The sequence below is a fragment of the Hydra vulgaris genome, chromosome 05 (assembly GCF_038396675.1).
Source record: "Hydra vulgaris chromosome 05, alternate assembly HydraT2T_AEP".
In the NCBI taxonomy this organism is placed as follows: Eukaryota; Metazoa; Cnidaria; class Hydrozoa; order Anthoathecata; family Hydridae; genus Hydra; species Hydra vulgaris.
The window spans coordinates 15920001-15935116 of NC_088924.1; the positions used below are offsets into that span (position 1 = coordinate 15920001).

General features: G+C 23.6%; 1 protein-coding gene across 1 annotated transcript in view; it reads left to right on the plus strand.

The window, feature by feature from the left end:
- The window catches only part of LOC136071889 (TPR repeat-containing protein DDB_G0287407-like), a 43030-nt gene that overhangs the window by 24387 nt on the left and 3527 nt on the right, over positions 1-15116 (plus strand). The window contains 9 exon segments of the mRNA XM_065797509.1: positions 1011-1173; positions 3058-3163; positions 8158-8240; positions 8242-8284; positions 8608-8726; positions 8863-8995; positions 9083-9202; positions 10373-10501; positions 10590-10679. Of these exon segments, the coding sequence (XP_065653581.1) occupies positions 1011-1173; positions 3058-3163; positions 8158-8240; positions 8242-8284; positions 8608-8726; positions 8863-8995; positions 9083-9202; positions 10373-10501; positions 10590-10679 (986 nt within the window).

The window sequence follows — 15116 nt, forward strand, 5'->3', positions numbered from 1 at the left end:
AATTCTCATTTTTTTGTGTTTGATATAGCTAACCTTTCAAATGAGCTAGCTAACCAGACACATTTTCGTATGAGCAAGCTAGACTTCTGTATGTTTATACTTATGTCAAATAAAGATGGTTTTCAAAAAATTGTGATGATTAAAGCCTGGGAACAAAAAAAGCCCCAAAATTTGAGACACCTCTGCCCCAAACGTTAGAGCAGCAAGTTGATAAAATATTTATTTACTTTTCTTAACTAAATTAATATTTATCAATAAGTTGTAAATTTACTAAAACAATTTCATAAACATTACTATTTCTTGTTATTAGGTTTCTGTTTGGACACCAGAAATTAGCTTTTTCCCTAATATAACCATTTAATTTAAACATTTGACACAAGCAAATAATTGTGGATAGAATTAGTATCGGTCATCACGTTAGGCTTCGATATACAGCAAAAATGCATCTAACAAAAATACATCTACAACAAAAATTTGAATGACTGATTGGGCTATTCCGGATCCCTTTGAACAAACAATTTGAACTTTCTAACACTGTTCCACTTGATTTCCTTTTCTACTTTTACCCCTGATTAAAAGAAATATCTTTTCATATTTTTTGTAAGAATAGTATAAGGGAAGAAGAGCATTATTTAATACAATACTTTAATTAACATTTTGGTAGTTTCATGTTGGTAATTACAAGTTTATCCTTATCATAGACAAACTTTTTAAAATTGTGTCAATCTTGTAACTTTAATTAATAACTGCTGCCACTAAACATTGTCCAATTTTTTAAAAGTTTTAGATTTTTACAATTTATTATGAACCTCACCCCCAAAAAAGTCAGGCTTAATCAGAGCACATAAGGGTAACAAATTATTGATATACATATATATATATATATATATATATATATATATATATATATATATATATATATATATATATATATATATATGTGTGTGTGTAATTTATTCAAGATTGTTAATATAGATATAATTTATTTCAAAGTATTCTTTTTTTTTAAGCACAAGTATCAAGACAGAAAGGCAAGCAGGTTAAGTTTTTGCCTGCCAAAGATTGGGCTGTTATCTATAGAAACTTAAAACCGTTACTGCGACCATGTGGTGATCTTGGAGAAGGACGGCTTGACTTTTATCACCGTTCTCTAAGTAAAGCTGTTCGAAAAAAGTAATTTGTTGTTTATTATGTAGATATATATAATGATTTACACAAACTCACATATAGGTATAATAGTTGACGCAAATACACATATAAATATAATAGTTTAAACAAATGGAGAGAGATATATAGGTATAGATATGTGTAACAATGTCTTAATCACTCATTTATACTTATTTTGTTGCTTCTTCTATAATGTCATTTATAAATAAAAAAATGACATAATGGAAAACTCTCTGATTTGCGCAAATGAATTGTGTGAATTAGAGAGTTAAATAAATAAAAAATGGTATAAATTTTATTATTATTAATATATAAATATATATATATATATATATATATATATATATATTATATATATATTATATATATATACATATATATACATATATATACATATATATATATATATATATATATATATATATATATATATATATATATATATATATATATATATATATATATATATATATATATATATATGTATATATGCTAATAGATTATACTATAGCATATATTAAATGTACACTATAATACTATTGTTACACTATTATTGTTATTTAAAGAAATAATAATATTAATAATAAATTCTTCAAAGGTCATTTCTTATATGCATAATATATAAATATAAACATAAAAAATCAGGTTGACAAAGTTTGTATTTATTTATTCTATTAATAAATCTTTTCAAATAGTAATAGTAAAATAATAACATTTCAACTCCTAATTAAATACAAGTTAAATGATTAAAGTTAGTTAAAATATTGGAAACAATCTTTTTGTTGTTGCTACCTTTTGGAAACATTCTTTTTGTTGTTACCACTTTTTGGAAACATTCTTTTTGTTGTTGCTACCTTTTGTAAACAATCTTTTTGCTGTTGCTACCTCTGAACATAAATATTGCTGAGTATCTTTTTAAAGATCTTTGAAACCTATAGTGCAAATAATAAAATAAGTTAGAAATAATAAGATATAATGGATCTGCATAATTTTTCAGATAGTTATGTCAAATTACTTATTTTGGGGGATGAAGTGATAAGTTGCAGTTTATTATTTGTAAAAGATTTGGTTTTGATTTAGTTTTTTGTGTAATTAAATAATAAGGTCTATATATATATTAGTTCCTGACTGTTGCTAGGACTGCACTTTACTGCCTTGCTATAGTATAGGTTGATTATAGTATAGCAACTTGCCTTGTTATAGTATAGGTTGCTGTAGTATAGGTTGATTTTAGAAATTTAAGCAATTCTGCAGTTTTAAGATCATTGCTTCTGATTTTTCATAACAAAAATCTTAGCAAACTATTGAAACCTTTATGTTATGTAATGTAAAATATTTAATAGTTCAAAACTCAATTTTTAAAAGACTCATTTTAAAATGTTTTTAAAAATGCGTCTCTATGAACCTTTATACATTTTGTTGGAATCATCATGTTTTTGTATCTATGGTCTTACTTTTTTGTATCATTGGTATTACTTCTATGGTTGTTTAAGTACTATTTACACTGCTGTGTGATATTTATCCTTGGCATAGATAAAAATATTTTATGCTTAGAAGTTACCAAGGAATTTGTTTGGATTGTAACAATTTACAGAGGCTTGAATTTTTTTAAAAATTACAATTGTTGTGTTATATATTTGACTTTTTAAAGAGTTCTTTTGTAAAGAACAATAAAAATAAACATTTTTTTATTCCTATTTTTTTCTTGAGTTGTATATTAGTAATAAATAGATAAAAAACACTTAACAAAATAGCTTAATGCAGTCTAATCTAGTATTTATAGATGTATAACCTAATTTATACCTAATGAAGGTTTTTACTAATTTGCTTATAAATGATCTCAATTTTTGATTACTAATTTTTTATTTAGTATTTCAAATATTTTTTAAGATACTTTGAAGGCACAGAAGAATTTACAAAACATGTTTATAATTATTGGCACGGTGTATTGGCAAGCTACTTTGAAAATATTGACGACATGGATAGAAAAGCAGAAGTATGCATTTATTTTACTATTTTATTCAGCGAGGGGGAAAATGTTATTTGTTATTCCAATTTATTTACAGGAGGTACTTTTTAAATTTTATACGAGTAATTAATGGTTAAAAATTTGAATCCCCAGAAAGTCTGCAAGTTACTGTTATGTTGGAAGACAAATACAAATAACAACTTATTTGTGTAACTTATATAGAGATGTGACTCGTTATTTCGGTTCCTGTTTTTTTGGGAAATTTGTGAAAAATCATTAATCATTACTTAATTTCTTATTTAAAATGGATAATTAAGACTGAAATTGACTAAAATTATTTTTATTTTGGTTTAAAGTTTTATTCTTTTTATTTTGGTTTATAGGTCCTTTTTTTTCTCATTAGCAGAAAAGTTAACACATGTTGAGCAGTCCTGTATAAAAACTAATTAGATAATTTTATCTGTTTCTTGATTTTTTCTGTTTTTTGATTGTTTCGTCTTTTTTTTTTTTTAGTGTCATATATTGACATAATAATTATTGTTTTTTTACATTTATTATTTTTAAATACTTTTAATTTCGTTTTATATTAGCTATATATATATATATATATATATATATATATATATATATATATATATATATATATATATATATATATATATATATATATATATATATATATATATATACATATATATATATATATATATATATATATATACATATATATATATATATATATATATATATATATATATATATATATATATATATATATATATATATATATATATATATATATATATATATATATATATATATATATATATATATAAAGAGGATATATTTAAGTTGTTAAGTGATTTCTTATTTATTTATTTTCTTTTTGGTAATAAATTATAATTAATATGGCTATATAGGAGGCAGAAATAAAACCTTACTTGCTTATATATTTTAACCTATAAACCAAATAAGCAAAACGGAAAGTTATGTTCCTTTTTTGATAACATTATGTTTTTTAACAGTTAGTTTTGTTTTTAATAGTTATATTTATTATATATAATATATATTCGAAACTGACTCAAATAGGGAATTGCACAGTGGAGTCTACAAACATCAGCTGATTATTTATGCAAAAAAAATAAATAATAAACTACAAAAAAGCAAAAATTTACCAAAAAAACTAAAAAAACAAAACAAAAAAAAATAATTTTTTGACCCAAAAAAATGCCAGAGAAAAAAACACACTTGTTTTGCGATTCTAAACTTATCATTCAGTTCAATTCTTTCACAGCGATTATTTCTACCCACTTTTTCCTACTTCATAAGTAGATATTACTCCCCAAACCCAATATTAGTTAGCAATTTGTGTTTGTGTTTAAATAGAAATGAAGAAATTTTATTACACCAAAAAACATATTTTTAATTGTTTCTTTTTTTCTTTATTTTAAAAAAAATTGTATGGTCATTTAAAAAATTTAACTTTACAATATTAATTATGAATCCAATTTGATCAAAAAAGCTAAACTAAATCCTAAATTAATATATGCAAATAGTAAAAAAAACAATCATCACAAAATTCGTTCCCTCATTACAAAAGATGGCGTAACCTTAGTTGATAGATAAGAAATTTGCAATCAATTCAACCTCCATTTTTATAATGTATTTAACTCTGTCTAAAATGATAAAAAATATCCTCACTTTAAATCAAGAACAGAATCAATCTGACCATTCAACACTGATTTTTTCAAGAGCTCGATTATTAAAATAGAACTTGATTTGCAAAATAAATACAAATAAGCAATTGTTGTTCCAAATGTCTTCCAATTTAAAAATAGACTTAATAAACACTTATCATAATGATACCAATATTGAAAAACAATTGAACTGCCATAGTCTACAAATTATTTGTTAGATTCACAGAATATTATTTTGTAGCAGTTGTATCCATAATAAACAAATATATATATATATATATATATATATATATATATATATATATATATATATATATATATATATATATATATATATAAATAAAACCCTTGGAATTAGGGCCAGCATTCTATACCGACCTAATTGCCCTAACAAAGTGTTCAAGGTCGGCAAAAAAATGCCAACTTCGTTTCTATGTTTTTATACATCAAACCTTTGTTTTACATTTTTTTCTGTCGACCTAACACAGATTAAAGTCGGCAAATTATTGTTGACCTTATTTTTCCTAATTCCAAGGTCTGTATATATCCATATATATGTGCATATATATATATATATATATATATATATATATATATATATATATATATATATATATATATATATATATATATATATATATATATATGTATATATATATGTTTCTTTTTAGCACAAAAAATGTAAGTATTTTAATAAACAAGACAAACTTTTTAATTAATAAAACCATTTTATTAATTCTAAGCAATACATGTTTCGACTATCAATAGTCATCTTCAGTTGAAGTTTAATTGAAGATGACTATTGATAGTCGAAACATGTATTGTTTAGAATTAATAAAATGGTTTTATTAATTAAAAAGTTTATATATATATATATAAATCATACAAACATATATATATATATATATATATATATATATATATATATATATATATATATATATATATATATATATATATATATATATATATATATATATATATATATTTATATATATATATATATATAAATCATACAAACAGTGTGTTTTTTTGTGTCTATATCTAAAGTTACAAATAAAATCTAAGTTCTTATTTAAAAAATCATTTTTATTATTTTTTTCAAATATGAACTAAATTTTATTTTGAAAAAAATATTTTTTTCATGAAACGTAAATTAATGTTTGTTTATTTTCTTATGATTTTACAGTTGATTTTTGGTTATTTTATTAACTGTTAATAAATTTTTTCTTTTTTAATATGTGAACTCATTTTAATGTTTTTAAACAAGAAAGAGTTTTTTTTTGTTGTTTATCAGTTACCAATAACATATTCGTGATCATAATTTATTTTCATAAATTAAACGAACGTCATTAAAACTTTACATTATTGAATTAACAATAAACAGAATATCTTATTAATAAAATATTTACATTAAAATAAATCGTTCATTTTTTGAACTATTATGACTAAAAATAAATTTTATATTTAAAAGAAATTTATATATTTAATTCCTTAAGATAAAACTTATTAAAACACTTAATTTTTTTTAACTAATTTTTAACAATAACAAAAAAATTATTTAACAAACTGTTTCTTTAACAAAAAATCTATTAGTTTACAATTGCGGTTAAATGCTTTTACTTACGACTTTATTTCTTCTGAATAAACGTCACGTTAACGACAATCAAAAGATAATTTAAATATTCTAAAAGATATAAGTTTTTGCGTAGCGCAAAACTGCTGAACGCGTAGGCAAATCGTCTTTTCGCAAGCAAAATGCGAGCTGCGTAACGCTTCTTAACAAGGCCTGCTATATATATATACATATATGTATATATATGTATATGTACATATGTATGTGTATATATATATACATATATATATATATATGTGTATATATATACATATATATATACATATATATGTGTATATATATACATATATACAGTGCCAGTTTTAGCACTACCAGCGCCCTGGGCAAGATTTCTACGGCGCCCCTAGCTCAATTTAACCCCATTCAAAAAAAAGGCAAAGGGTAAAATAACCAATTAGTTTCACCCCTTTATATTCGGCGCCCTGGGCCATCGCCCAACCAGGCCCTACCCTAACGCCGCCACTGCATATATATATATATATATATATATATATATATATACACATATAGATATACATATATATATATATATATATATATATATATTTATATATATATGTATATATGTATATATGTAAATATATATATATATCTGTGTGTATATATATAATGTATGTACACTCATCTGCACCTTTCCTAGATGGTCAGTTGATTTATTCACACTCTAATATGCCAATCCCTAATCATAAATCAGTCAATAAAACAAAAACAAACAAAAAATGAAACAAGTAAAATTGAATAGTAAAAACAGTATAAAGCAATAAAAAAAAGCAAAAAAACATGCATTAAAAAAGAATAAAGAATTTGTTCTTTTAATTTTATTTGTTTCCACATTTATGAATTTGTCTAAGTCAACATAAAAAAGTTTGATAAGAACAATATATTTGTTCTTTAAGAACATTGAGCATTTTATTTGTTGAATACACCAGCTTATATATATATATATATATATATATATATATATATATATATATATATATATATATATATATATATATATATATATATATATGTATATATATATATATATATATATATATATATATATATATATATATATATATATATATATATATATATATATGTATATATATATATATATATATATATTTATATATATATATATATGTATATATATATAAATTGTATACACACATACATGAAAATCAAAAGTAATTTTACCTTTCTTACTCAACAATTTGTATGTATGTATATATATATATATATATATATATATATATATATATATATATATATATATATATATATATATATATATATATATATATATATATGTATATATATATTTGTTCTTTAAGAACGTTGAGCACTTTATTTGTTGAATACACCGGCTTATTTATATATATATATATATATATATATATATATATATATATATATATATATATATATATATATATATATGTATATATATATATATATATATATATGTATATATATATATATATATATATATATATGTATATATATATGTATATATATATATATATATATATATATATATATATATATATATATATATATATATATATATATATGTATATATATATATAAATTGTATACACACATACATATATAATACATACACTCATTATGCTCAACTTAAAGATATATTTCTTTATTGTTTCTTAACTGTAATAAAAATATTTTATACTTTTATAAAATAGGAGTTACCTTATCATTTGGAACAACTTTTGGATAACAACAGATTAATTCAATGTTTATTACAATGGCCTGTATTTGATCGCTTATAATGAAGATTTTAGTATAGATCTGCTCAGATCTTGGCAAAAGGTTACAACACAAAAAATCTCTTTTGTTATGAGATTTGTATTTTGTTATATATATATATATATATATATATATATATATATATATATATATATATATATATATATATATATATATGTATATTATCTTAAATATATATATTTTTAAATATATAAAATTATTAAAATTTTAAAAATTAAAAATATATAAAATTATATATTATATATAAAAATTATTAGAATTTTAAAATATATAAAATAATTAAAAATATATGTTTTAACTTATTATATTAATTGTTTATGAAATATAATGTTTTTATTATAATAAATTATTGTTTTAACCTTTAGGCAGGAGGTTACTCTGTTGCAGCTGCAATGTACAAAGAATCATTAAAACTACTAAAAGATTCCAGTGATAATAATTTAATTACCTTTGGAGATCAGATGGAGAAAGTAGCAGTTTTCTTGTAAGTTTGTTCCTTGACTACTCATTAAATTTTGCAACATTGTTAAAGTTTTTCTTGTCTTGTTTTAATTTTTTTATTAAAATATATATATAACTAAGTATTGTTAATTTTTACTTTTTTTTACATATTTTTTAAGAATACAGGCAGGCCAATATAGCGAAGCCACTTTGATTCTCGAGGAGAGAGTTGAGTTAGAAGAAAAACAGCTTGGTTCCAGACCTGATGAGTTAGCTGATGTTTATCAAATGATGGCCAAGTGTAAAAGTGAAGTTAGTTATATTATTTGATTTAACTACAATTACACTAAAGATTTTCTTGATTACCATTATTAAAATTTTGTATTTAATTGTTTGTAGGTTGTAAAGAATCACAACTTTGTTACCATGTCTCAATTAGATGAAGATATAGAAGTTGTAGACATTTGTCGTAAAAGTCAGTTGTTCAGGCAAAAACTTCAGCAGACAGATAAGCACAAGGTAAAAGGTTGATTAAATAAATAACATTATTAAAAAACTAATATTGCATAATATTATTATTAGTTAATAGTAATTCACATTGTGCTGGTGGCAGTAGTAGTTCACATTGTGCAGTAGTAGTTTGTCAGGTAGAATCATAATATTGAGGTGTAATGAGTGAAAGTTGTTTATTAACAATAGTATCAATTTAAATATAATTTCTTATCGATTTTCAAAACAAAAACAAAAACAACCACCTCTTATATCTGACATCAAGTTGTTCTAGATAAAAAAGTTTTGGTTTTTAAAAATTACTTTTTAAAAGTAATAGTTCATAGTTTGATTCATGATTTAGTTCAAAAGGTTCATATAATTAAGGTAAATAAGGTAAATATATTAGTGATAAATATTCATAGAAATAATAATACTAGGGATAATTATTTTTGCATATTTTTGACTCATTTTGTACTCAAGAATATTTGACTATTTTGTACTCAAGAATTTTTGACTATTTTGTACTCTATTGAAATTGTACTCTATTGTACTATATTGTACTCTTTGACTATTTTGTACTGTAAGAATTTTCAGAAAGTTGGGGAGAAGTATTTTGATTTGATTTGGATTGGTTTGAAAATATCAAAGCATTTACTGTTGAGAAAACCCTTTTTTAATCTCATTAAAAAAAAAAAATTTTGTTAATTTTTTTGTATTTATATTTCACTGTTTAAATATTGCGGCATAACCAAAATGTTTAAATAAATATTTACATGGCCAGGGCAAAAAGAAGACGTTAATTTTATCACTAAGTCTCATTAACATTTTTTCATCATGTTAACATTTCTTATATTTATAATTTTATCATTTATATTTTTTTAAATTATCATTATTGTTACTATTGTTGTTATTATTATTGTTATTATTATTATTAGTATTATTATTTCTGCTATTTTTATCATTATTATTCTTCCTATTATTTTATTATATTTATAATAGTTAAAATGATTATTGTTATTATTAACATTAATTTTTTCAATTGAGTGTTTACTTAAGGTTAGCACATGTACTATTTGAAAATATCCATGAATTGTAGCAGCTATATGAGAAAATTATATTGATCAATTGATTTTGAAAATTTGATGATATATAATATAATTATTTCATTATATTTATATATGTTTATTTTTTTTTTAGTTTAAAATGGCATTAAATAATATTTTAATGTGTCATCATTTAAGTATAATTGCTGACTTGAAAAACGATAACAGTTACAGAGTGGAAGCTTTTAAAGTCATTGATGAAGCCATTGAAGTTTTTACAGAGGTTTTAATTTTCTTTAGTTTGATTGTTTTTAACTTATACCAAATTTTTATAACATTAAAATTTTTAATTTTTGTTAATTAAATCTTAGATAAACGATATAGGTCATCTTGCGGAAGCAATAATGACTAAATCTTTTGTTAACCCAAGACAATCAAACTTTTTTGAAGAAAAAAAAGAGGTCAGACTTTTTTAACTTATTAAATAGCATTGTTTTGTTGTTTGTTTTTATTAGATCTCAAATAGCATTTTGCTGTCATAAAAAGTAAAAAAGAGTTAAAATGCGTTAAGTTAAAAAAAATGTGTTTTATGTGTATGTATACACAGCTCTTTTTTAGAGGTTTTCAGTTTAAATTTCTTTTTAAACCGTTTTTTCCAGTTGGTTGATTTGAGATTAAAAGTACTGAAAGCAAATAAAAAATGCATTTTTTGTTTTGCTATTTTACCCTTTTACTAAAACTGTAAAAAAAAAAAAAATAAACTGTAAACTGTTATAAAAATGAAAAAGCCGAAACTTTATATTGGAAGCTATATCTTTTGAGTGCCAAAATTTTAATGAAATTTATAATCTAATTATTTATCTATTATTATATTGATCTATTATATATTGATTCTATATGAGGAAAGCATTTTTTTTTCAAATATTTCAACAAAATAAAAATTGAAATGCTATAAATAAAACATATTATTGAAAATTAGAAATACAAACCCCTTTCAAAATAAATTATTAACACATAAAAAAAAATAATTATAATATTTTAATCAAGTAATGAAAGTAGTCAAAAAACATTTTTAAAAAAATTCAAATCGAATAGCCATAGCTGTTAACTTATCACTGTGGTGAGCATTTTTTTCAAACACAGCAATATATTATTTATATTAGGTGTATCAGCAATGATAGAATTTCTGTCTAGTGAGCAACGACTATTTTTTTATACGCCAACATAGACATTTTTTCACGTAGCATACATTTGTACAACATCAAACATCCTTATGCAAAAATAGTCTCAAACATTTTGTGGTAAAACTTTTTTTGAACATCTCAATTTAATGTCTTTGTTTGATCTTATCCTTTATATTAAATATTATATTAATTATCTGTTCAAACACCGTTTCAATGTCTTATTTAGGTTTTATTGCATTTATTCTGTGACTTTTTTTTTTTAATGTTATTCACCTTCTCAGGGTTAAAAAAGCCACTACAGCTGAGGAGGCTGCTTTGTTGTAGTTACAACTCTCTCTTAACTCTTTACCTCTAAAACACGAACCTTGATGAACAAGGCTGTTGCATGGAGAAACAAGTTGAGTGTGATACTATCAGAGACATGGTGCGGATTGAACTTAGAACTTCTTGCTCATGAAGGGAGAAGTTTTGCAACGTAAAAATCATAAAAACCACTACCATTATAAACATGTTTTTTAACAGTTTATTTTAAGAACGTTCTTTTGATATTAATTTTGTTTAATTTTCTGTTTAAATTTATCCAATGCAGATTGGTCTTGCTGTCTTAGAATGGAATGAGAAGTAAGAACACAGGTGCATCATGTTGTTTTAGAAAAGTAATCACACTAAAGATTGGCTCCATTATCTAAGCAATTCAAATCTTGTCATTTTTTTGACCTAAGTATATGGCTATTTTATCTAGCAAATAGAACCTCTTTAGGGATAAAATTATTGGAAAGATCATTAATATAGATAAGAACACTGGAGTAAAGATGATCTAGCATTCATCATCCAAAGCAGGAAACAATGTAATACGTCTTACAATTTAAGTCTGTCCTACAAAAATTTTCTGCTAAAGTTTTTGCCCTGGAAGTTTTCTACAAAGCAGTAGCTGGATGTTAACATCTGTCTGAGACCAATATTTTTATTAAGACACTATCTCTAGGCTAAACTCAACCAAGAACCCCAATGCAGGTGGTATTTTATACAAAGTCCCAATGCAGGTTGTGTTTTATACAAACCTCAATGTAGGTTGTATATTGAGTCAGAGTTACAAGGCAGTGAGATATCTGCCAGGTTATAGTTGATTGCATGTTACCGGTACCTGAGTGATCATGATGATCTTGTTCCTGACCTGTAGTATTTGGTTTTATATTATTGATTATTTTTATAATTTGTAAATTCAATCGTATCAACATCAGTATTGGCCTTTTTTTGTCCATCGGTATTGGCATCGGTCATAAATGTGCAATCAGCACATCACTACTAATAATCCAAAGATGATATTAGTAAGTTTTTAAAGGATAAGGTAAACTTTAATAGATTGGTTGAAGGAATTAGAAAAGAGTTTGATCACTCTGATGTACTTTTGGATCCATGGTTAAAAATCTTATCTCAGGCTTGCCACCGAATCAGAGAAATCAGGGATTTTGAGAAAAGTTAGGGAAATTTAAATATGATCAGGGAAAATTAGGAAAATAGATTGATTTAGTTAAAACTCAGGGAAAATCAGAGAATTTTTTATTTTTTACTATTTTATTTTAATGTTTTAAAATGTTTTATAGTAGATAATATTCATTTTTCGGGTTGCTAATTAAATAGTCATATAACTTAAAAGATTGTTTAAATATATTTGTATTTAATTGTTATAAAAAAATTAACTTTTGTTCTGGTCATTTATTTACAGTAAAAACCAAACATAAAATATATGCAAAACATTTTTTTATAGGTTTATTAATAATTTAAATGAATTTATTAGGTTTCTTTTTTTGTGTAGAAATAGCTGCAACATGTGAAGACTTTAAAAGTTTTTTTAAACCATTTTGTATTTTAATTTTCTTTTTTTAGAATAAATAAGACCTTAAAAATTTTTAAATAGCAACCTATATCAATGAATATGGTTGAGTGATCCATTGTTTGAAATGTGGCTGGTAATTGGCTCAGATAAAAAATCGGCCGAGTTTAATACAAGCCATGTTCAATTTAACTCATCAAATATAAATCAATGAGCTGTGACAAGTCACATGGAGGAGAAAAAAAGTGTTCAAAAGTCAAAACCAGTATCCTGCTACTTCAACCCTGGCCTGTCTACTTCCAAGAAGCAATCAGTTTTTTTAGTAGATCAATCTAATAAAACTTGTTCAGAAATCTCTTTTGTTTTGCATGCAGTACAAAACGAGTTCTCATTTAACTCGTGTAATGAGAAAGGTCTACAATATCAGAAAATGTTCCCTGATAGCACATCTGTTAAATTCTATGAGGTTAAAAAAAAACTTGGTTATTAATTTTGGTCTTGAGTGTTGTTTACACCTTTAAGAGAAAATATCAGGAAATCTTCTTTTTTTACCTTTTTGTTTGATAAAATAATGGTTCTTTTCAAAATTGCAAATGAATCTAAATATTCATTTTTGAAACAGCGATTTAAATTGTGTTGACCCTCAATTTTTGGACCACCCCACTGCAAATAGTTTATTTAAAAGTATTACAGCATCTTTGACAACAAATAGTAGCATTAATCTGACAAAACTGTGTACGGATGACCGAAGAGTAAACTGGTTACTTCTTGATCTTTTTAAAAAGCAGTGTAAACAACAAAAGCTACCTAACCTTTTTTAAATTAAGATTTGCAACCTCCATGTAACCCATAGTGCTTTTAAAACTGGTTTTCAATAAGGGAAGTTAATTAAAGCTCATGTAACCTTTCCCATGGTTCTTCTGCCGGTAGAGCTGATTATGTAACTGACCTGAATGTAAAAATTTTCCCTATGCATTTGCTTATTATGCTGGGTCAAAGACCAAAATGTAGCAGACATATTATGTTTAATTTAAACAACTATTAAAAAGTATTAAAGCATTGGGATGTCAAAGCATTGCTTTTCCTAAAAGTTTGCAACCAAAATGCAAGTGTTATGAGATCTTAGTGTTTTTAAAGGGAATTAAAAATGAATTAATTTTCACTTAATTGCACTTTTTTGGTTTCATTGCTAGTTTGTTGCAGAAAAATCTTAGTAAGATATCAGCAGGTGCCTTAATGTTAGTGAGGTATCAGACAGGCACCATATTTTTAAAGGTTTGTTTTCAACTGATTAAAGCTTAATGGGTTCAATAGTCAAACAATAATCATCAATGGGAGGCAACTTCTGCATTTTATTTTCACTAAAAAGCAGAGGTTTCTACCAGTGGCATGCTGGCTCCAACGAGCTCATGCAGGATTTTTCTATTTATGCAGGATTTTATCATATATTTTTGATTTGAAGGCCTATAAGTATATAAACGTTTTATAATAGCATGTAACTTATAAACTGTCAACTAGTTAATGTTACATTATAAAAAGGGCAGCATTATTGCTTAAAAGAGTAGTGATAAATTTCAGCATAAAGGGCAGCATTATTGCTTAAAAGAGTATAAATTTCAAAAGAAGGTTGAATGCTTAGGAAAATGTAGAAATGTTAACATAAAAATAGATAATCTTAACATTTAATAGTAAATTTTTTTTAAAAAGCTAATTTTTTTAATCATTTTTTATCATTTATAAAAATTTTTTATTACTTATCAAAAAGGTCATATGACAAACTTGAGATTTCAACTTTAGGCATCATTATTATTTAAATAATTTCAGGATTGCAAATTCCCACCTGACCGTTGCGATTGCTTAGTTTAACCCTTGAGGGGTTT